The following is a 23,787-nucleotide window of genomic DNA, read 5'->3' as shown; positions in this document are numbered from 1 at the left end:
GCTGCCATGGTGGAGTAGAGGAAAGCCTATTAGCAGGTATTAATCTGTACTTTGCAGCCCTTAATATGGGAGCAGTGATCTCTTAGATAAATACCAAGGCATCCAAAGGCAAGAAGTTATTCCCTGTTGCTGTCAGATAGAGGGTCTGCAATGAGGTACTCCTGATTCTTCCTGGTTGTAGGGCATCCCAATATCAGTAAAGGAATTGATCTCCACTGGACATGTCTGGTGCCTTATTAATGCAGGGATATGACTGTAGCGTTTGCTATTTATCCATGCTGCTGTGTTAGAATTTCGCCTATGTCTTGCTAATTTATGTGCTTATACAAGTTCGATTTCCACAAACGAGGCATTTTCCTACAACTTTTCTATTTACTTGTAAAGAACCGTGGGATGAAGAATAAGTCCACAAAACCACTGCTCGCCACACAGCCCTCCTGCCCACAACAAAACACTTATGTACGAGAAATCACACGTGATAATGAGCCATAAACATATTAAAAATATAACAAGAAAAACAAGGACAGATTAAAGAGACGACCACAACCTTGCTGATTTACTCACAAGTGTAAGCAAAATCAAGAGCCGTAAACATATCATTGCTTAAAAAATAACCACAGAAGCATGAGGGAGATTTGACCCAATAATAAACCCACACAGACTAAACACCATTTATTATACACAACTGTAGCCACTCGTTCTATTGTGTGACAAATAATGAAATGACTAATACGTGATTACATTGTGGGATAGTTATTATTAAAAAAAGATTTAGCAAATGATCATTAAATGGAAAGTAATTGCATGTGCAAATGTTTGTATTAAATAACAGGCCCTCAGGCCTTTGTGGTCTTCATTGTGAAAGGACAAAAACATTATTTGCAAAGAGCCATAATTAAAACGGCACATCTACAGTCATTGCCTATGTACCGGAGCATTAGCGCACACATAGGGGGAAGAGAGTAAGCAAACGTATTAAAAAGCTCCACCCCCTTAGAGGTCACTGGGAGGGGCAAGGCTAATGCGGCGGGATTCCATTAGAATCGATGCATTTTGTAACGAGGGGCTGGGGTTTAGTTATTATTTTTGGGTATTTTTAAATACACTCGTACGTTTTTTTAAAATATCGCTCTTTCCCCCCAGAGAGGTTATTTAAGGTTACGGCCTATTAGCGTGGCTTGCACAGTAAAATGCCCTGCTACAGTGTATATACTCCTAATTATTTATACGCATAGTTCCAGAAAGTAACTTGGGATTTTGTGCATATTGTCGCTGCGTCTGTCCCCAGGGCTCGCAGCCATGAACATCAGTGCGGCACCGCCTGGATATTTCATGCCATAATCCGAGCCAGTCCTCCTGGAGTACAATAGATGTTTTCTTGTACAGAGAAGCAAAACCGCTGAGGACGGGAGCAGGCAAAACCTTTAACCTAGATGAGCAATAAACATTGAGGAGTATAATCCGACATCAGGGCCTGATTCAGAACTGATCGCTGGGATGCGCGCGGGGGGGGGGGGGGTTGTTAAAACTTACACTGTTGGGATGACTTTAGCAATGGTTTTGGGACCCCCTGGCCTACACTGTTGCTGAATATATAAGTGCAACCTGTCTATTTGTATCTTTAAATACATTGTAAGACTCACTTGATCTGTTGGTTTGCAGTGCTCTGTACACTGTGGAGTATTCCTTGCCCCCAGTAGCAGTTATAATTGTTCTTGTGGCCCTTCCCCACCACACTTCCACCTACTGGTATTACTATAGTTACATATTTCCAATGAAAAGCGACATCTCACCGTTGATCTACAGGATGTATTAGCGGTCCGTCTTGCTGCTAATGATATGTCTTCATACAGTATATAACGCGGCAATATACCCTCGATTATCCGGCTATGGATTTGTCTTCCTATGTATAGTACTTGGGTAGTGTCTTACAAGTCATTTATAAAGCAGCAACAGGACCTCCATCTCCTTGCTACTTATAGGGCGGTATTCAATGTGAATACCTGCGAGGTGCAGCGAATCCTTTTTTGGATTCGCTGCACATTCGCCACGTTCCGGAGCCGGCGGGCTCCGGTATTCAACGAGTCAGGGGCAGCGTGCAGTGAATATATGAATATGTAATGAGCGGCTCGGCTCCGGCGCCCCCTGCTGGCTGCTGTGTAAAAAATAAAAAAATAAAAAAAATATTATTTTTAAAATTAAATATATATTCATGTACTTACAGCACATGAATAAAAATAGCATGCCCCTCCTCAGAATAAAATTCCTGATTTTTTTACACCAAATTTAAAAAACAAAACACTTTATTTTAAAAGTTCACATTCCACTTCACCATAAAAAGATAGCGATTGCTACTCGGTGAATCATGGCGAAAAAACCCTTCAAATGTATTCGCCATGTGGTCATTGAATAGGGTGATTCACCGTTTTTGTCAGAAATTCGCCAAACAGCACAAATTCGCCATAAAAACCTGGCGAATCAGGCTCATTGAATACCGCCCATAGTCTTCCCATACAGGAAGCGTTGGCTTGGGGGGAGCTGGTGCCTGTGGGGTGCAGGGTCTCTGCAGATAGTGTGTGGTCTGGCTGTCTGCATGGAATCTGCTCTCCAAAAATGGCCGCAGCCTTGGGGAGACAGATGCTAGAGGTTCTACTGGACACCTGTCACGGGAGTGCCGCATGTACCCTCCCGGGTACCCCCTCTCTACACAACTGGACATTCCATCACCATTACTTCTGTACACTGCTTTCCAGTTGATCTGCTATTGAGTTCCAGGTTATAAAAACCAATGTGGGTAAATATGGGGACATCAATTTTAAATTGCAAAGAGGCAAATTTCTCCATTAAATTTGTGGAGTGTTGTAAAACAAGTGGCACACCATGTGGGTAGTGCCCATGACCTGGCAATGGTGGCTCCAGAGTCGGGCTGCAGAACAGTTCAAAATTCAAATAGGAGAGCCACACCCACTACCTCCAACTGCCATTCCAAACTGATGTATACCCCTTTCACACTGCACTTGTTAAATGGTATATTGCCATTTTTTTCCATGTTAAAAAGTGTTCAGAGGATTTAACGGGTTGACTGATGTGAATGGTATTGAAACGGTATTTAAAACGGTAATCTACTGCAATGCAAAGGCTCAGACCCATTTTAAATACTGTTTCAAAATACCGGTGTGAAAGTGGTATTACTGGCAGTGGGTGTGGCTTCCCTATTTAAATTTTGGACTGTGCTGCAGCCCCTCCTCCGGAGCCGCCGCTGTTCTTGAGTGTTGTGGGTGGATAGAATGTATTTATTTATTTATTTATTTATTAACAGTTTCTTATATAGCGCACACATATTACGCAGCGCTTTACAGAGAATATTTGAACATTCACATCAGTCCCTGCCCCAGTGGAGCTTACAATCTATATTCCCTACCACATGAACACGCACACACAGACATTCTAGGGTTAATTTTTTTTTTTTTTGTTGGAAGCCAATTAACCTACCTGTATATTTTTGGATTGTGGGAGGAAACCGGAGTACCCGGAGTAAACCCACGCAAGCACGGGGAGAATATACAAACTCCGCACAGTTGGGCCATGGTGGGGATCGAACCCATGACCTCAGCGCTGTGAGGCAGTAATGCTAACCATTACACCATCCGTGCTAGAATGTATCTAGATTGTTCTACTTCCTAATAATAAAATGCAGTAACACCATGTTCTTATTACAACTCAGTGCAATTTGGAACGCGTGCGAAGCCTTAAACAGCCCATTATGTACGGAAACCAAATAAACATTTATGCTGGAAAGGTGCTGGTCATCCGCCACACTTGGCACGGAGCTAACGCTTTATTTATGTCGAGTATGCAGAAAACCCAATATAAAACTTCAACATTTACTTGAGTTGTAACTTTTCAAAGGCCATGAATCAGAAGCTGAAATATAGGCTTTGTCCGCCTGGCAGCACGTATTCCAGGCCGGTGAGAAATGAATGATTCCGCATGAGGGCTTCTCATTCTGCCAGACGCTGCTCATTAACTTCCCTGCATCTGTTTTACAACTCTGCCTCCCTGACCACCAAGACAGGCTGACGTTTCTGCCAGTTACCAATTGCTTGGAATAACGTCCGTGGCAAATTCCGGGGAAAATCCCTGCTTAGTCACACTACAAGGTTAGTCATGGAGAATTAGGCATCCTAATAACAGGCAGCACAGAGACGAGCACACGGCTATTGTATAAATGCTGAATCCGGGGAAAAAAAGGGACTCAAGGAATAAACAGGGTAAGTGATACCGGTGATTCATACATCATGTACAGGACGCTAAAGCCCAAAGTCGCCAGTCTCAGATATGGAGGAACAAGCAAGGGCCTGATTCAGTTTGGCTCGCATACATTCTCTACCTGGCGAGCACCTAAGCACCGCCCTGCCAAATTTCCAATCCCACCCCCCCCCCCCAGTGCCGGAATTCCTTCGGTAGCACGCTATTAAGTCTAAACTGACTTTTATTACACTGAAAAAGGGGGTTGGCACTGACGTCATGTGACATTATCCGCCCGCACCATGCACGCATTGGCCACCTTTGTTCCCAGGGGAACACTTAGCGTTTTCATGGGGACGCCTATACGAAGCTAGGTGTTCCCTTACAGCCACACCATGCCCACCCCTGCCCTTATTGTCCGAACGCCCCGGTGGGTCTGCACCATGCGCAAATACACGCATGCACAGACCCCCCCCCCCACCTTCGGAACGGGGCCGAATTCAGCCCAGACGAAAATGGTCTGAATTAGAACCAAATAGTATAGCGTTAACCTGGCATTGATAATGGTACAAAACACCTAACCTGAGCTAAAGTCAATAGCTGTAGTGTACTACAGCGCAAACACCAGGACAATGTCACAAAACAAAATATCAACATGACGCAAAGTAAGCGTTCTACTAGACACAAAACTACAAAAAACAGGAAAGTCTCACGATATAAAAACAAATGTTACATCAGCTTACACTGACCACTTCAACGCCCAAAATGAAACTTTGTAAAGTAAATGCAGGTTAAAAAGGACCATGATTCAATGAAAATATTATCATTTCTAATATCGTCTCCCAGCTTGCCTTGAATCTACCAGAGATCTAATGACCGTGTAGAGTGTTGAGCTGGGTAACCACAGAAGGTAAAATAAGGCTGGTTTCACACACTCCGGGTCCTGCCGGACGGCGAAAACCCGTACGGCCAGGAAGCCGTGTAGCACACACTAGTTTATCATGGAGGGGATGGCCACAGCCCGGCAGCCGTCCCTTCCAGTGATGGGATCCGGCTGCAACCGTGCGGCCGGGTCGTGGCCGTCCCGTGTGAATGGACACAATAGTGTCCATTCACAACTAATGTGTGCGGCACGGCTCCCTGGCCGTGCAGGATTTCACCGTCCGGCAGGAGCCGGAGTGTGTGAAACCAGCCTTCGTCATTCTCTGGAGATGTGTATGGAGAGTCTGACAGCGTTGTCTTCTCAAGCTGAGAGGGGCCACCTTCCCTGTCACCGTAACATGTGTTATATACAGGGTGTAGCTACCATAGGTGCAGGGGGTGCAGCTGCTATGGGGCCCAGAGCTGAGAGGGGCCACCTTCCCTGTCACAGTTACATGTGTTATATACAGGGTGTAGCTACCATAGGTGCAGGGGGTGCAGCTGCTATGGGGCCAGAGCTGAGAGGGGCCACCTTCCCTGTCACAGTTACATGTGTTATATACAGGGTGTAGCTACCATAGGTGCAGGGGGTGCAGCTGCTATGGGGCCAGAGCTGAGAGGGGCCACCTTCCCTGTCACAGTTACATGTGTTATATACAGGGTGTAGCTACCATAGGTGCAGGGAGTGCAGCTGCTATGGGGCCCAGATCTGAGAGGGGCCACCTTCCCTGTCACAGTTACATGTGTTATATACAGGGTGTAGCTACCATAGGTGCAGGGGGTGCAGCTGCTATGGGGCCCAGAGCTGAGAGGAGCCACCTTCCCTGTCACAGTTACATGTGTTATATACAGGGTGTAGCTACCATAGGTGCAGGGGGTGCAGCTGCTATGGGGCCCAGAGCTGAGAGGGGCCACCTTCCCTGTCACAGTTACATGTGTTATATACAGGGTGTAGCTACCATAGGTGCAGGGAGTGCAGCTGCTATGGGGCCCAGAGCTGAGAGGGGCCACCTTCCCTGTCACAGTTACATGTGTTATATACAGGGTGTAGCTACCATAGGTGCAGGGGGTGCAGCTGCTATGGGGCCAGAGCTGAGAGGGGCCACCTTCCCTGTCACAGTTACATGTGTTATATACAGGGTGTAGCTACCATAGGTGCAGGGTGTGCAGCTGCTATGGGGCCAGAGCTGAGAGGGGCCACCTTCCCTGTCACAGTTACATGTGTTATATACAGGGTGTAGCTACCATAGGTGCAGGGAGTGCAGCTGCTATGGGGCCCAGATCTGAGAGGGGCCACCTTCCCTGTCACAGTTACATGTGTTATATACAGGGTGTAACTACCATAGGTGCAGGGGGTGCAGCTGTTATGGGGCCAGAGCTGAGAGGGGCCACCTTCCCTGTTACAGTTACATGTGTTATATATAGGGATTCAGTATTGAATCCCGGCGGTCGGGATCCCGGCGTTCAGAATCCCGACACCGGAATCCCGACAGCCGAAATGCCGACAAGGGGGGGACGTGGATCGCCCCCCCTTGCGGGCTCGCTGCGCTCGCCACGCAGCGGGCCCGGTGCCTCGCTACGCTCGGCACACTAATTTATTCTCCCTCCAGGGGTGTCGTGGACACCCCAGGAGGGAGAAAGTGTCGGCATTTCGGCGGTCGGGATTCCGGCGTCGGGATTCTGAACGCCGGGATCCCGACCGCCGGGATCTTAACTGCATCCCATATATAGGGTTTGGGCTACCATAGGTGAAGGGGGTGCAGCTGCTATGGGGCCCAGAGCTGAGAGGGCCCACCTTCCCTGTCACAGTTACATGTGTTATATACAAGGGTGTAGCTACCATAGGTGCAGGGAGTGCAGATGCTATGGGGCCCAGAGCTGGGAGGGACCACCTTCCCTGTTACAGTTACATGTGTTATATACAGGGGTGTAGCTACCATAGGTGCAGGGAGTGCAGCTGCTATGGGGCCCAGAGCTGAGAGGGGCCACCTTCCCTGTTACAGTTACATGTGTTATATACAGAGTGTAGCTACCATAGGTGCAGGGAGTGCAGCTGCTATGGGACCCAGAGCTGAGAGGGGCCACCTTTCCTGTCACAGTTACATGTGTTATATACAGGGATGTAGCTACCATAGGTGCAGGGGGTGCAGCTTCTATGGGGCCCAGAGCTGAGAGGGGCCACCTTCCCTGTCACAGTTACATGTGTTATATACAGAGTGTAGCTACTATAGGTGCAGGGAGTGCAGCTGCTATGGGGCCCAGAGCTGAGAGGGGCCACCTTCCCTGTCACAGTTACATGTGTTATATACAGGGGTGTAGCTACCATAGGTGCCGGGAGTGCAGCTGCTATGGGGCCCAGAGCTGAGAGGGGCCACCTTCCCTGTTACAGTTACATGTGTTATATACAGGGGTGTAGCTACCATAGGTGCAGGGAGTGCAGCTGCTATGGGGCCCAGAGCTTAGAGGGGCCCATCTTCCCTGTCACAGTTACATGTGTTATATACAGTGGTGTAGCTACCATAGGTGTGGGGTGTGCAGCTGCTATGGGGCCCAGAGCTGAGAGGGGCCACCTGCCCTGTCACAGTTACATGTGTTATATACAGGGGTGTAGCTACCATAGATGCAGGAGGTGCAGCTGCTATGGGGCCCAGAGCTGAGAGGGGCCACCTTCCCTGTCACAGTTACATGTGTTATATACAGGGGTGTAGCTACCATAGGTGCAGGGGATACAGCTGCTATGGGGCCCAGAGCTGAGAGGAGCCACCTTCCCTGTCACAGTTACATGTGTTATATACAGGGGTGTAGCTACCATAGGTGCAGGGAGTGCAGCTGCTATGGGTCCCAGAGCTGAGAGGGGCCACCTTCCCTGTCACAGTTACATGTGTTATATACAGGGGTGTAGCTACCATAGGTGTAGGGAGTGCAGCTGCTATGGGGCCAGAGCTGAGAGGGGCCACCTTCCCTGTCACAGTTACATGTGTTATATACAGGGGTTTGGCTACCATAGGTGCAGGGAGTGCAGCTGCTATGGGGCCCAGAGCTGAGAGGGGCCACCTTCCCTGTCACAGTTACATGTGTTATATACAGGGGTGTAGCTACCATAGGTGTAGGGAGTGCAGCTGCTATGGGGCCAGAGCTGAGAGGAGCCACCTTCCCTGTCACAGTTACATGTGTTATATACAGGGGTTTGGCTACCATAGGTGCAGAGGGTGCAGCTGCTATGGGACCCAGAGCTGAGAGGGGCCACCTTCCCTGTCACAGTTACATGTGTTATATACAGTGGTGTAGCTACCATAGGTGCAGGGAGTGCAGCTGCTATGGGGCCAGAGCTGAGAGGGGCCACCTTCCCTGTCACAGTTACATGTGTTATATACAGGGGTTTGGCTACCATAGGTGCAGGGAGGGCTGTAATTACCTTGCATGTACCTTTGGTGCTGCCCATGTAAGGCCACTTTCAGTTCCCCATCCACCTCCGGTTGCAGGTAGATTGTAATGAACACCAGAAGATAAACAGTAACACTTCCCAGCATATGATATTCTGGCTTTCAGAGTTACGAGGACCAGATCGCAGCCACACCTTTCACTGAGGATTTACTGCAGGCCCTGCACCGTTATGGGTGACAGCTTGTTGCAGAGCCAAAATATTCCAATAGGCACCTACAGTCCAGTATATTCTGAGGACTTCACAAGGAAATCCAATGCAACTCTGAACAATATATTCCAAAGTTCTAAGAGCACAAATATCTTTTTGTTTCTATAGAGCAATCTTTCACAGTTTATAAATCTCCGCATGAAACACAAGACCTGAAATAATGAGACGTTTTCCCCTCCGAGATCCTCAGCGGTCCGCTTATATTTTATATGACACAGAAGTTAGATTTAAGACCATTTCAGCAAATCCGAGGAGCTTGGTTTGATTTATATTGCTAATGACACATTATGGATTATTTTGCCTAATAGCATAAAACCTAAATGAATGGAATTTCTGGACTCGGTGCAGGAAAAGAGCCGTCCCCGAGGGTGTACATCCAGTATTTACTGTTATTTGTCTGGTGTACAATGTGCTGCCTTACTGATTACTATACTGTGCTGGATCACAACCCAAATATGCTCAATCAGCCGTATTTAGTAGCTGGCAGGGAACGCTAGAGGGATGTTATACGCTACCAGGCCTTGTACTGAACATCTATTAATCAGCGAATTGGGGGAACAACCAAAGCATCAGACGCCACCGCTCGGGCTAAATTTACTAAGCTGGGAGTCCTACTGAAAATGGGATCAGATTCTATTATTTTCTAGAAGGTTCTGGAAGTAGAATCTGATGGACCATATCCCATCTGCAAAAGAACTCTCATCTTATACCCCTTTCAGACAGAAAATACCCCAAAACCCAGGTATTTCCCGGATACAAAATCCCAGGTAGAACTAGGCTAAAAGGTGCTGACCCCCTTTCACACAGCAACAAAAACCCGGGTATTTCCCGTGTCGACCCCTTTCACACACCAGCTGGATTTTTCCTGCAAATCTCTGTGTGTCATAAGAAAAGGACAGTTTTAAAGGCACACAGAGATGAGGTCATCAAAAGTGGGTGGTGACTGGTCACTGCATTACATTAACAATGGCATGACACAAGGATATGTTGTAAACAAGTTTTATTGTTTTTATATACTGGTAGGTACATGTTACCTCACATGGCTGTCAGTATATTTGCAATGTTTGAGTACACTGTGGCATCTTTGATTGTCCCAGTTTGCGGATCTCCTCCTCCACTCTTACTGCCAGCAGCTTTCCCCTCTTGCTTTTACCAGTGGGCCATGCTATCCATTCTTTAGCTCCTTAATGACCTCAGAGGCCAGCCCCATTGCCATGCCCTCCCAGCCAATCAGAGAGGCCCATCCTCACAACCAATCAGCCAGCTCCCCACCAGGAGAGCCAATCAGTGCCTAACAATGTGTAATAATTCCAAAAACCCGGGTCGTTTGCTTTCAGACAGCCGGCGACCCGGGTTTTTGGAATACAGACCCGGGAAAAACCCAGGTAAATTCCTGGGTTGAAGCCCTGGCATTTTAGACCCGGGTTGACCCTTTCAGACAGAAACCCTCCTGGACCAGGGAAATTCCCGGGTTTTTTTTTCTGTCTGAAAGGGGTATCAGTAAATTTACCCCTAAGAATCAAACACAATGATCAGATTTACTGCTAATAGGGCAGGATATAATATTCAGGAATAATAGTTGCAGTGTCCCTTTATATGGACCGCTCTGTGAGACGGAGACAGTGGGGGAGATGTATAAAGCTTCGGAGAGCAATAAAGTGTGCAAGTTCTCCAAAAGGACCAATCGGCTTTAGTTATTTCAAAAGACTGCACTACATAAATGACACTTGGGATGCTAATGGACAACTTCTCCGCTTTAGTCCTCTCCAAGGCTTAATACATATTATTCACAGTGGCATTTGTGTTGGGACCACAACCCAGGTGCAGCACACACCTTGAACCAATTGTAGATGCACCACTGAGGATGGGGCTCATTTTCTCTCATTTGCGTGTCTCGAAAGTACGTTCTAGGGCCTAGTCCCCTTATTGTTGCTCCCAGTTTCCAACACTAAAATATGCAGGTTATGGCCTTGCTTATTTTAGTGACATCACACACATTTGGTAACATCACACACAGGGGGCGGGGTCACCGGTAGCTGAAAACTATATCGGTCTCTGGAATGCAGACAACAGTAGGGGGCACTACTGCTGTGGTACTGGCTGTAGGGTTCCGTTCCATGCACACTGCAAGTAAGAAGCACAGGCAATGGGACAGGCGACGGTGCAACCACTGAGCCTCTGCACTCGGAGCAGCGCCCCGCTCGCCCACACCTACTAACCAGATCTGCCAGTGCCATGTGCAGCTGCAGCACCAAGTTGGCATACCCACTTCAGTGGTCTACATAGATTCCCAGTTACCGAGGGCAGTAAATTATTATTAGTGTTCCCGCTAGGCTGTTTTAGCGGGGCGCCCTGCCCGATTTTTAAAGGGCAAAATGCGCCCTGCCCCTCTAGCAGTGCCCCACCTGGTGCCAGCCTCGACAGTGTGCATGGGGAAGCCCAGCGCCGCCGTAGATGGCAATGCCTATCGTTTCCCCGGCAGCACAGCAGCTTCGGCGGGGCCGGGCCCGCCCCCTTTAGTGACGGCGGCGGTCGGGCCTGCCCCTTTTCATGATGTCACATCCCGGGCACGCCCCTTTTGTGATGTAGCCGGCCCGGGACCACCCACAACTGTGACGTCGGTGGGCCCGGTCTGCCCCCCTTGCGCTGCCCCCGTGCAGCGGCTCCCTGCCCGCACAAAATCCTAGAGTGAACACTAATTATATTAATTAAAAGGGACTCCGGATAGTGATAAAGGGTTTGTGAGTCCTCGAATGCGAATATTATATCTATACACTTATTCACAATATAGAACGGTACTCAATCCGGGAATCCAACTCTCGGAACATCCCGACAGTTGGAATCCTCGGCTGTTTTCGCTCCGTCCGACAGAAACTCGGCAGACAGAATTCACTGTTCCGGCTGTCGAGTGTTAGAAAGTGGGTGTGTCTGCAAAAATGTAGGGAATTGTCGAAAACCGCCCGTGAAACCAACTTGTTTTAAAGTCAGATCTGTTTTGTCAGAATCTGCCTTCAATGCGGTCGGAAATGGCAGAATTGAATAGGTGGCGACCGTTATTTACCCCCGACGGAAATAGCAGCTGAGATTAAATACCCCCCATAGTGTTTGAGTCCCGTTCAACAAAACAAGCAACGGATCTCTAAAATGAAAAACTGGAGTGACAGCACTTGCAGCAAGAGGCGTAGGAGCAGAGATTATTAGAAGAGCTGGATTTAGTGGGTGATTACTACTTCAATATCATCGCGTTTGTCCCCCGGCATGTTCCATTGGCCTCGGGTGAGTCCGGCAGGAAATTATGGCACGATACGCCCTGCACGAACAGTACTATCAAACGATTGAAATACACGGCGGGCTGTGACGCTGTGGTTTTGGAAACCACCCTTGCGCTGACTTTTATACAAATTTCTCAAATTCGGCCAAGAAGGTAGCAATGATATTTTAACGAAATCGGGATTGGCAACCAAAATAAAAGCTGTATCCTGCTTTAATTAAAGAGTCGGCATTTTGCTGGCTTCTAAATGAGCCATTGTGTGAGAGTGTGAGAGCGCTAGGCTCCACGTTCAGCAGATTTATGGTAACGCAGCATCCAAGTGTTGGAAGTACAGTGGAAATCACTTAAAGGATTAGCTGCTAAGGTAGGAAAACACATAAATATGTGCACGGCTGTGTGAGCCAGGGCTGCGGACGGGATACAGAAAGGGCAACGTGTCTAACCAATCGGCCTTGCTGTACCTCCACGTGCTTCATATTTAGGTACATCAGCAATTCTAACTGTAGTTTCTCAGAAGAAAGAAGTCCTTCAAATTAGTTTTAAATAGTACGGCAGGTGTGAGGTCATTAGGTCGACATGCATTAGGTCAGTGGTTCCCAAACTGTGTGCCGTGGCTCCCTGGGGTGCCTCGGGACACATGCAGGGGTGCCGCGGCTTGGTGGTCCAGGACCAACTCAAATTATCAATGGTTAATTATTTATGAGCAAAACCAGTGCTGGTGGCTGCCAATCATAGAATGTGTACAAACAGAAGCAAATACTGCCCTTTACCACATAACTGCCACTAAGAATTGCATATAAACCCAATCAAATTATTTTTTTTTGGACCTAGGGGTGCCGTGAAAAAAATTCTGATTCTCTAGGGTGCCGTGAATCAAAAAAGATTGGGAACCCCTGCATTAGGTCAAAGTTAGGGTGGCCAATCCTGGGATCTGGAATTCGGCCCCAATATTGCTGGGATTTCAATCCCGGGATTGGAGTTTCCCATCCCAGGATTTCGGAAGTCTAATGCCGGGCAGCGTCTGAGCACCGGGTTAGATGTGCAGCGTGATGTAGTCAGAACTCGCGCTGCGCAGGCCCCACAGCCGCTCAGTCGCACCACCTCGATCCCAGCCGCACCGCCCGCCTTGCTCCCGCCCTATCTCGCCCATGTAAGTAAATATGCGGGGAGGCCGGGCATTTTTTTGTTCGGCTAGCCAGTCCTGGGATTGAGCATTTTTCAATCCCGAAACCCAGGATTGGCTTCGCTAGTCGACATGGTCAAAAGTTCGACACGTTTTTCATGATTTTTTTCTTTTTAAACTGACTTGTTCATGCTTAACCAACCCGGTGGGCATAGAGGGAGTATGCAGCACACTTATACCATGTCTATGTCGACACAAAAACCCCAAAATTCCCCATGGAACACTTATGTTGGCCTTTTTCATGTCGACATTGTGTTCATGTCGACCTGCTGTATGTCGTCCTTTTGACTGTCAACCAATAGTGGTCAACCTTTAGACACTGTTGACCTACAGACCCATACCGGCACAGAAAAACCAGAGCGGCACTGAGGAAACCAGTACAATGGCAGCGAATAGGCGTGAGATCAGTGATCAGAGATTACACAGGATAAACCAGTGCGGTTCTGGCCCATTGTTCTGCCATAGAACTCTCATCTTAGTAAATAAAAGTCCGGTACTTGTGAGTTATCCGGGCTGCCGATTTTTTCATCGCGCCCGAAATCGTGGGCATCGCGTCGGTCGTGGCCGTTATAAGGGGCCGCGACGCGATGCCCGCGATTTCCCATAGACAGTAATGTTAAAAGACGCGATGGACCCGATTTCCCATAGACAGCAATGTTAAAATAAAATGACAATGTGAAATTGGCCAATATGGGCATTTCACATTGGATATGTTTTAAAAAAAAAGGTTTCATGGCCCCCCATCACCGTTAACGCCACCCCGCTATTGAGACCAACCCGAAGCGTGGCGAGCGCAGCGAGCCCGCGAGGGGCGGCGGTACGCGTCCTCCGACCTTTTCATACCCCTACTATCCACTAGGGCGTGGAGTGAGAATAGAATAGTGTGGCGAGCGCAGCGAGCCACCGAGCCCGAAGCGTGGCGAGCGCAGCGAGCCCCGCGAGGGGACGCGGACACCTGTAAAGCCCTCAAGGGGATGCGGATACCTGTGAGGGTATCCGCGTCCCCTCGCGGGGCTCGCTGCGCTCGCCACGCTTCGGGCCTCGGTGGCTCGCTGCGCTCGCCACACTATTCTATTCTCACTCCACGCCCTAGTGGATAGTAGGGGTATGAAAAGGTCGGAGGACGCGTACCGCCGCCCCTCGCGGGCTCGCTGCGCTCGCCACGCTTCGGGTTGGTCTCAATAGCGGGGTGGCGTTAACGGTGGTGGGGGGCCATAAAACCTTTTTTTTTTTTTAAAACATATCCAATGTGAAATGGCCATATTGGCCAATTTCACATTGTCATTTTATTTTAACATTGCTGTCTATGGGAAATCGGGTCCATCGCGTCTTTTAACATTACTGTCTATGGGAAATCGGGTCCATCGCGTCTTTTAACATTACTGTCTATGGGAAATCGCGGGCATCGCGTCGCTGTCCCTTATAACGGCCACGACCGACGCGATGCCCCCGATTTGGGGCTAAATCGCGGGCATCGCGTCGGTCGGGTGTCCTTAAGTTAACTAAACTTAAGGACAAAATCGGCAGCCCGGATAACTCACAAGTACCAAAAGTCCATATTTTGCTGATATAAATGCTTGAGCACAGGTGGTTATATTAGTACATCAGTGTCCCACGGTGGGGTGGGGGACAGTTGGCTGCTGCTCTGCCCAGCATGTCCAATACAGCATCTATTCCCACAGACAGAGGCTAGTGGTGAAAATGGGGTGTGGCTTAGTGGCCAGAGTGCCGTTCCTGCGAGGTGCGCACAGGAGTCCTGCCGGGCATGTTCACAAAGTTGAGAGGATTGCTCATGAATAAAGGTCACAATAAGGTGCTTTAGAAGACCCCCTACTGAGGGGATCAGCGGCCTACTGATTATAGTAGGATATTGGATAAACTATTCCTAAATCTGCTGATTAGAGCATATTACAAGGCCGAAGGTGGCAGGAAAGCCGCACAGGACGACCCTACGGATCTCTCCTCATATAAAACTCTTACACATGGCTGCAGTACAGCACTGTGTAAGAGAAACCACACCACAACAAAAACATATCCTGTTTAAGCCATAGTGACGTCAGGAGTATCTGTTTATCATCTGTCCTGGACGCTGTGCCATGGTTTCTGGCCCTGGGCAAAGTGGAAACGAAAAGTCTTCTCCTCCGTCCAAAACCAAGATTACCACACACTTTCAAGGCAATTGATACGTAAATGAAAGGTTATGGGGAATGATTTAAACATAATCCTGCGTTGTAAAATATTTATGGGCATTCGTCGGTATCTGAAAATAGGTTATTGCAGAAATGGATCCATGCAGATCTGCGTGACCTGGCCAGCTGGCTTCAGCACGTCAAGTAGAATTATCACTGACACAGGCAGAAGATATCCGCCCTGCCCTCAATGACTAAGCAACCTGGCTGAGAGCAGTATAATCTCCAGGGCGGCTCCAATGGTCTAGAACGGTCAGCAGGTCATTTACGGCTCATACCCAGATGATTCCTATCATTGACAGTCCAAGATTTTAGCACACAGTAGAAAGCCCCTACCACATACGACATTGGCTGTGTTGCAACATAAAACGGGATATTTTAAAATAGGTTTGTAGTTTACATTACGTGCATTATATGTAATTATTTTTATAATATAGCCCTTTTGGGGGTAATGCTTTTAGTTTTATAACCTTAGGGGGGGTATTCAATACAGGATTCCGAATGTCGGAATGTTGGAATCCTGGCCATTTTCGCCGGCTTCCGAGCACAAATTAGGCTGTTGGCATTCCATGTACCGACAGTTTAGTATCGGAAAGTTCTAAAATCGGTGAAAACGGACGCGAATGATGGGAAAACGGCTGTGAATTCGGCAATACACGGCTGTTTTTTTAAACAAAACAGATCTGACTTTATTTACAGTTGGATCTCACAGCCTTCAATGCTGTCGGTAACAACAGCAATAAATAGCCGAGTTCCGATATTTTGGCACTCATAGGGAAGTATCAACTAATATACTGTATATCCAAATCCTTAGGTGAGACTTTATGGCAGGAAAAAATACTTTGCTTAAGTTGTCTGCAGAAATTCTTAATGATGCACAAACAAAGGCCACATCGCCTATGGCCAAGACCGGATTAAGTCTTGATTGTACAACATGGCCGATTCCGGGAGGGACAGAATGTTCTCTATCTGGACTTCGCTCTTCATATATGATTGCATTGATAAATTAGGAGGACAATTCCAGTAGAGAGCATTTGGTCTCTCCAGAATGGGCCATGTTGGGAGGTATGGATTGTGTATAATGGATTGTGTATATTAACCACTCACAAAAATTGCATTTAAACTAATGCCCCTTTCCCACTGCAGGCTTTACACGGTAAAATGCCGTTTTTTTAGCCTTTTTAAACGGCTAGAGCTGCAGTGGGAAAGCTCCAGGTTGCTTTACCCGGGTAACAAATACCGGTATTTGTTAACCGGGTAAAAAGCAGTGTTTTACCCGTGTAAGAGCCGGTTTTTTGGCAATGGGAAAGGGTTTTAAACGGTAATTAGAAATAATAATAAAGGTTAAGAACATGATTGGTGCATGTGATGTTTTTAATGACAGGCAAGGTTTACTAGAGAGTTTAAACGTGTTGCTTTGTGGTTTACACGGGTAAGTGTGAATGGGACATTTACTGCTTTTAAACGGTAATTTACTGTTTAAAAGCTGCAGTGGGAAAGGGTCTTTGTGGCTCTTACCTGGGTAAAGACCCATTTAAAAAAAACGGGTCTTTACCCGGGTAGGCAGTGGGAAAGCAGCATTATAGGGTAATAATGTCTGACTACAGTTTATAGCGCCACCTAATTGAGAGATAACTATTTTATAAAGTTTTCTTGTAGTGGAACAGACAACATAAACAATCTTAAAATACACATAGAAAATATAATCTACTGTATCATCTATGTTGTCACATGCAGCAGCCTCTATACTACTTATACACAGGGACCGGAATCAGGAGGACTCTCTCTCACTCTCTCTAGACCAGAATGCTCTCATTAGATAACAGGTACACAGGACCCAGATGGGGAGGAGAAGCTGGGATCCCTGGGTCCCTTACAGATCTCTCCCCCCTCCTATCTGTCCTCTGATCTCAAAGTTCTGTCAGTAACTCACAAAACCTGATAGTCCCATGTCTCTGGCTGCACAATGTCCTACTTGCTTTCTGGCTGTTTTGTTCTGCTGCTGCACAAGAGGGAGAGCTAATGGTGTCACTGTGCTATGGAAGGGGGGACCCAGGGCCGGCTCCACAACTAGGCAGCTTTAGGCATTAGCCTGGGGGCACCGGTCACTGGAGGGCGGCCCTTGGGAGCAGGTTAGCAGTGGCTGCACAATACACCCCACCCCTCCGTGGAGCAAGGTGAAAAGGTTAATAGCGGGGGATGGTTGTACTGCCGCTGCTGACTTGCTCCGGCATCAGCACCCCCTCTCATGGACCGCTGCACCCCCATAGTAGTAGCGGATGAGCAGTGGGGTGCTGGGGGGGGGGGCACTGAGGGGGGGGCTGGCGGCACCGGCCCTGGGGGGACTGCACAGTGTCCCCTGCGCCCCCACACTACCCTAATCTGGCTATGTCTAGGGCAATAACTGGGCAACATGACACACTTGTTTTCCAGTGGCGTAAGTTTGTCCCAGTTGCCCCGAGGCAAGATAAATATTGGTGCCCCCTCTCCCCCCACCATCTTATATAAATACATGTATACATACATGTATGTTATGGATATTATGTTTAGAATAAAGAAAGTGTGGCATCTATAGTCCTGCTAGGAGAGGAAATCAGCCACAGAAGCGATATCAACGGCTTTCAATTAACTGATTCAAACTGGCAGGAGAGGTGCCCCCTTGAAAGCAAAAGCCTGGTGGCAAATTACTCCATTGTCTCCCAGAGTTACACCTCTGGTTGTTTCTAAATCACCAGTTCGACCAATGACAGCTACTGCAATGATATCAGATTTCTTTGTTGGTTTGTGTTGTGTTCCGAACTCACTCACTAAAAGGAGGAGAATGGAATTTACCAGGATTAATAAGTGTTCTCGCACCTGATTATTTGCAGTAGTTGCACCAAGGGGATGACATTTGGACCATATTAGGTGTTGTGCACACAAGGCAACTAATATGGAATTAATAAAATAATATCAGCTTTAAATTCCATCTTCCCTAAGTGAAGTTAAAGCAGCAATATCATAAATGTTTCAACTATGAGCAAACATGTACCATTTCTTCTACCGAGTGTCACTGACTGTTATGGCAACCACAGTCATATAAGCGCGCTCTACACTGTGACATCCGGCCCCTCCTTCCTTCCCACTCTGCAGACCATAGCATGCAGCAAGCTGTATGGCAGGGGTGGCCAAACCGGTCCTCGAGATCTACCAATGGTCCACGGTTTCCAGGTTACCTAGCTGGTGCACAGGTGTAGTCATTACTAACTGTCACATTCCCCAGATCACCTAGCTGGTGCACAGCTGTAGTCATTACTAACTGTCACATTCCCCAGATCACCTAGCTGGTGCACAGCTGTAGTCATTACTAACTGTCACATTTTCCAGACCGACCACCTAGCTGGTGCACAGGTGTAGTCATTACTAACTGTCACATTCCCCAGATCACCTAGCTGGTGCACAGGTGTAGTCATTACTAACTGTCACAACCCCCAGATCACCTAGCTGGCGCACAGCTGTAGTCATTACTAACTGTCACATTCCCCAGATCACCTAGCTGGTGCACAGCTGTAGTCATTACTAACTGTCACATTCCCCAGATCACCTAGCTGGTGCACAGCTGTAGTCATTACTAACTGTCACAACCCCCAGATCACCTAGCTGGTGCACAGCTGTAGTCATTACTAACTGTCACATTCCCCAGATCACCTAGCTGGTGCACAGCTGTAGTCATTACTAACTGTCACAACCCCCAGATCACCTAGCTGGTGCACAGCTGTAGTCATTACTAACTGTCACATTCCCCAGATCACCTAGCTGGTGCACAGCTGTAGTCATTACTAACTGTCACATTTTCAAACCTGCTGCATTCATTCCTACTATAGATCCACAGGTTGCCTGGAAAACATGCACCGTTGGTAGATCTTGAGGACAGGTTTGGCCACCCCTAATGTATGGGAACCTGTGCAGACTGTACCAGCCAATCAGCTCCTAACTGACATGTTACTGCTGTGTTTGAAAAAATGACAGTTTGAAATGGTTTGGTTTGTAGTTTATCTCTCTGTCCACTTTATCACTCTCCAAGTACATCTGTGCCAAAAACGTTTACTTATGACTGCTGCTATAAACGAGAACTACTCTACTGTACAAACCAATTCAACAAATGTATCGTACCTCCAGCCGTTCCTGTTTAACGTCATCGATCTCATCATCTTCCATTAAGGCGAGGAGCTCCCCAGTCTGGTCAATGGTGTTCAGGAAGTCCTGAGCTAGCTTCTGACGCTTGTTGGTGTTACTGCTCGCTGCCAGCTTCTCTGTGCAGGGATACAAAGAGGTTATGAATGCATGGTGTGTATCCAGTGGGTTCACTGTTCACAACTGGACCAAGCAGGCTGTACAGTATGACATAGCGACCAGAATGTACAATCATGAATATGTTGTTTTATCTCTACTGTGCTCGAAAGACATATGATGTGTATACGCGGTGAGATTCCTTTGCTATTTGACTAATGGGCCCCACGTGCAGGGCTACCTAGCTATGCTAGGTCGGGCTGTGCTGCGCCGCTCTGTGTGCTAAGCGAGCAGACAGCGCCAGTGTTCTCCGGTGGGAGAACCCTGCCGATGCCGAGATTGATGGACACTGTCCATCAATCTCGGCCAGCGATAAAGACGCACAGGGACGCGCACTGCTGCCGATATAGCCCCCACACATACACCGATGTGAGGGCATTTGCTAGGCGACTTTGCCAAACTAAGCAAAATCGCTTAGAAAATGCTTAATATCGGCATGTGTGTAGGCCGTATAAGACTCGATTGCTTATGCAATCTTTGCTAACTCATGTGTTACTTACATACAATTCATAATACATTCAATCTGCACTATATAGTCATTGCTGCACGGTCTATTCGGCTTTTTCGATATCAGCTGAACGGGAGCGCGCATCATCATCGAATCAGGATAGAAAGCTTAAAAACACGTTCTAGCTCCATACGATGTCTATGCGATCTCGATTCGATTTTGACTATATAGTCGCAATAGAATGGTAAATCTCACCACATGCTCCACCACACCAGTCCCCGCTCCACCGCCGCCAGCGCTCTGGTCCCTGCTCTGCTGCCGCCCACCATCAGCACTCCGGCCCCGCTTCACCGCCACCTATGCTCTGGCGCCCGCTCCCCGAACCGGCTACTGATTGCATCGAGCGATCACATGTGGTTAAAAACCACATGTGATCGCTCATGCAATTCGATAAACATGAAATTCGATAAATAAAAAATTTCAATGCAACATGCGACTGCACATCGCATCGGGGGACCCATTATTCATGCATACAATCCTTTGATTTATCGCACATATGCGGTCGAAATCGAAGGATTGTATGCAATATCACCCTAGTGTATGAGTTACATAAGATCTAGTGAACTGCGGGCCATTCAGAGCATGGGGCGGTGCATTGCAGGTGCGTAGGGGGGTGGAGCTATGTCCCGGTACCTTGTAGGGCTCTTTGGAGCTCTCCCGCTCAGCGGAGAAAAGCGCCGTTCCTACTAATTATCTCTGCTATGTTTCCTTTCTCTGTTCCCAATCATTTCTTTAAATGTTTGTCTGGTCTCTAACTATAATGAACCCACTAAGTTTATTTCATTTAAGACAAAAATACACAAGCACTTACTGTATTCTGGTCCTCACGCTCCCCTGCGCGTTCGTGCATATACATTTATGTGCATTTGCAGCCGCTTGGTGCGAGAGGACGTGGCAAACTGCTTGTTCGCCGTCCCATTCACACTTAGCAGTGCGGACGGGGGGAGGCGGCGACGGGCTGCAACCATGGGGGGTGGACAGCTGACATCAGCGTTTCAATGACTCGCAACCTGCGAGATTCGTAGCTTTTTGAGTCAAATAGAATAAGGCCCTATATACATACTGGTTATTCTACCCCTTTTAAGCAATTGTGAAAATACAGCAGGAAACAAGATATGGTGGTGGATGGGGAGGGGGGATGTAGGTGGGGGGGGGGATGTTAAGGAAGAAAAAGGAAGATTTTAAATAGAATTATGGAATAGCTGAAAAATAGAAGAACATTCCTTTTAAGATAGTCAAAACTCTGCGAATAACTTACAGTATATTTTAAAACCTTTTAAGTTATGTTAATTACTGCATAATGTCTTCCAAAAATACGTGTCTATTTCCTGAAAGTTATTATTTCAGGTGTTTCACATCTCCATGCAGACCGTAAGATGGAAAAGGGAAAATTGCGAGACCTAAAGAGCTTCTGATGTTTCTCATCAAATCTGCCGTATAATAGTAGGCCCAACAAAGGTGAATACGCTATTAAAGGCCGCTTATCCAGCTCACGGCATTCCAGGCGCGGACTGTGCAGGCAAGTACAGGTCCTATTACTGAGAGATACTGTAGGTACAGGTCCTATTACTGAGCGATACTGTAGGTACAGGTCCTATTACTGAGCGATACTGCAGGTACAGGTCCTATTATTAAGTGATTCTGTAGGTACAGGTCCTACTACTGAGCGATACTGTAGGTACAGGTCCTATTACTGAGAGATACTGTAGGTACAGGTCCTATTACTGAGCGATACTGCAGGTACAGGTCCTATTACTGAGCGATACTGTAGGTACAGGTCCTATTACTGAGCGATACTGTAGGTACAGGTCCTATTACTGAGCGATACTGTAGGTATAGGTCCTATTACTGAGCGATACTGTAGGTACAGGTCCTATTACTGAGAGATACTGTAGGTACAGGTCCTATTACTGAGCGATACTGTAGGTACAGGTCCTATTACTGAGCGATACTGTAGGTACAGGTCCTATTACTGAGCGATACTGTAGGTACAGGTCCTATTACTGAGCAATACCGTAGGTACAGGTCCTATTACTGAGCGATACTGTAGGTACAGGTCCTATTACTGAGCGATACTGGAGGTACAGGTCCTATTACTGAGCAATACCGTAGGTACAGGTCCTATTACTGAGCGATACTGTAGGTACAGGTCCTATTACTGAGCAATACCGTAGGTACAGGTCCTATTACTGAGCGATACTGGAGGTACAGGTCCTATTACTGAGCAATACCGTAGGTACAGGTCCTATTACTGAGCGATACTGTAGGTACAGGTCCTATTACTGAGCGATACTGGAGGTACAGGTCCTATTACTGAGCAATACCGTAGGTACAGGTCCTATTACTGAGCGATACTGTAGGTACAGGTCCTATTACTGAGCGATACTGGAGGTACAGGTCCTATTACTGAGCGATACTGTAGGTACAGGTCCTATTACTGAGCGATACTGTAGGTACAGGTCCTATTACTGAGCGATACTGTAGGTACAGGTCCTATTACTGAGCGATACTGTAGGTACAGGTCCTATTACTGAGCGATACTGTAGGTACAGGTCCTACTACTGAGCGATTCTGCAGGTACAGATCCTATTACTGAGCGATACTGTAGGTACAGGTCCTATTACTGAGAAATACTGTAGGTACAGGTCCTATTACTGAGCGATACTGTAGGTACAGGTCCTATTACTGAGCAATACCGTAGGTACAGGTCCTATTACTGAGCGATACTGTAGGTACAGGTCCTATTACTGAGCGATACTGGAGGTACAGGTCCTATTACTGAGCAATACCGTAGGTACAGGTCCTATTACTGAGCGATACTGTAGGTACAGGTCCTATTACTGAGCGATACTGGAGGTACAGGTCCTATTACTGAGCGATACTGTAGGTACAGGTCCTATTACTGAGCGATACTGGAGGTACAGGTCCTATTACTGAGCGATACTGTAGGTACAGTTCCTATTACTGAGCGATACTGTAGGTACAGGTCCTATTACTGAGCGATACTGTAGGTACAGGTCCTATTACTAAGCGATACTGTAGGTACAGGCCCTATTACTGAGCGATACTGTAGGAACAGGTCCTATTATTAAGCGATACTGTAGGTACAGGCCCTATTACTGAGCGATACTGTAGGAACAGGTCCTATTATTAAGCGATTCTGTAGGTACAGGTCCTATTACTGACCGATACTGTAGGTACAGGCCCTATTACTGAGCGATACTGTAGGTACAGGTCCTATTACTGAGGGATACTGTAGGTATAGGGCTCACACCATGCAGTACAGAACTGGGCCAGCACTGCAGTCACTGCCCACTGCACAATGGCCAAACACTGTTTTTATCATATATGTAGTCATTCTCATGTCCTAGCTATAAGATACGCCAGTAACCACCAGATACATGTAATCTTCCAGCAATACTGCCCAGGTACATGTAGTCTGCCAGGTAATACTGCCCAGGTACTTGTAGTCTGCCAGGTAATACT

The 23,787-nt window shown here is 47.5% G+C and overlaps 1 protein-coding gene across 3 annotated transcripts in view; it reads right to left on the bottom strand.

Moving 5' to 3' along the window:
- The window catches only part of SUPT3H (SPT3 homolog, SAGA and STAGA complex component), a 357,423-nt gene that overhangs the window by 77,701 nt on the left and 255,935 nt on the right, over positions 1-23,787 (bottom strand). For all 3 annotated transcript variants that reach the window (XM_083178691.1, XM_083178692.1, XM_083178693.1), the window contains one exon: positions 19,617-19,756. In XM_083178691.1, coding sequence (XP_083034817.1) covers positions 19,617-19,756 — 140 coding nt within the window. The remainder of the gene's footprint in view (positions 1-19,616; positions 19,757-23,787) is intronic.

This window comes from Crinia signifera, chromosome 3, assembly GCF_055691185.1.
Source record: "Crinia signifera chromosome 3, ASM5569118v1, whole genome shotgun sequence".
Lineage (NCBI taxonomy): Eukaryota > Metazoa > Chordata > Amphibia > Anura > Myobatrachidae > Crinia > Crinia signifera.
The sequence above is the reverse complement of the archived record's forward strand: the minus strand, read 5'-3'. Positions and strand labels throughout refer to the sequence as shown.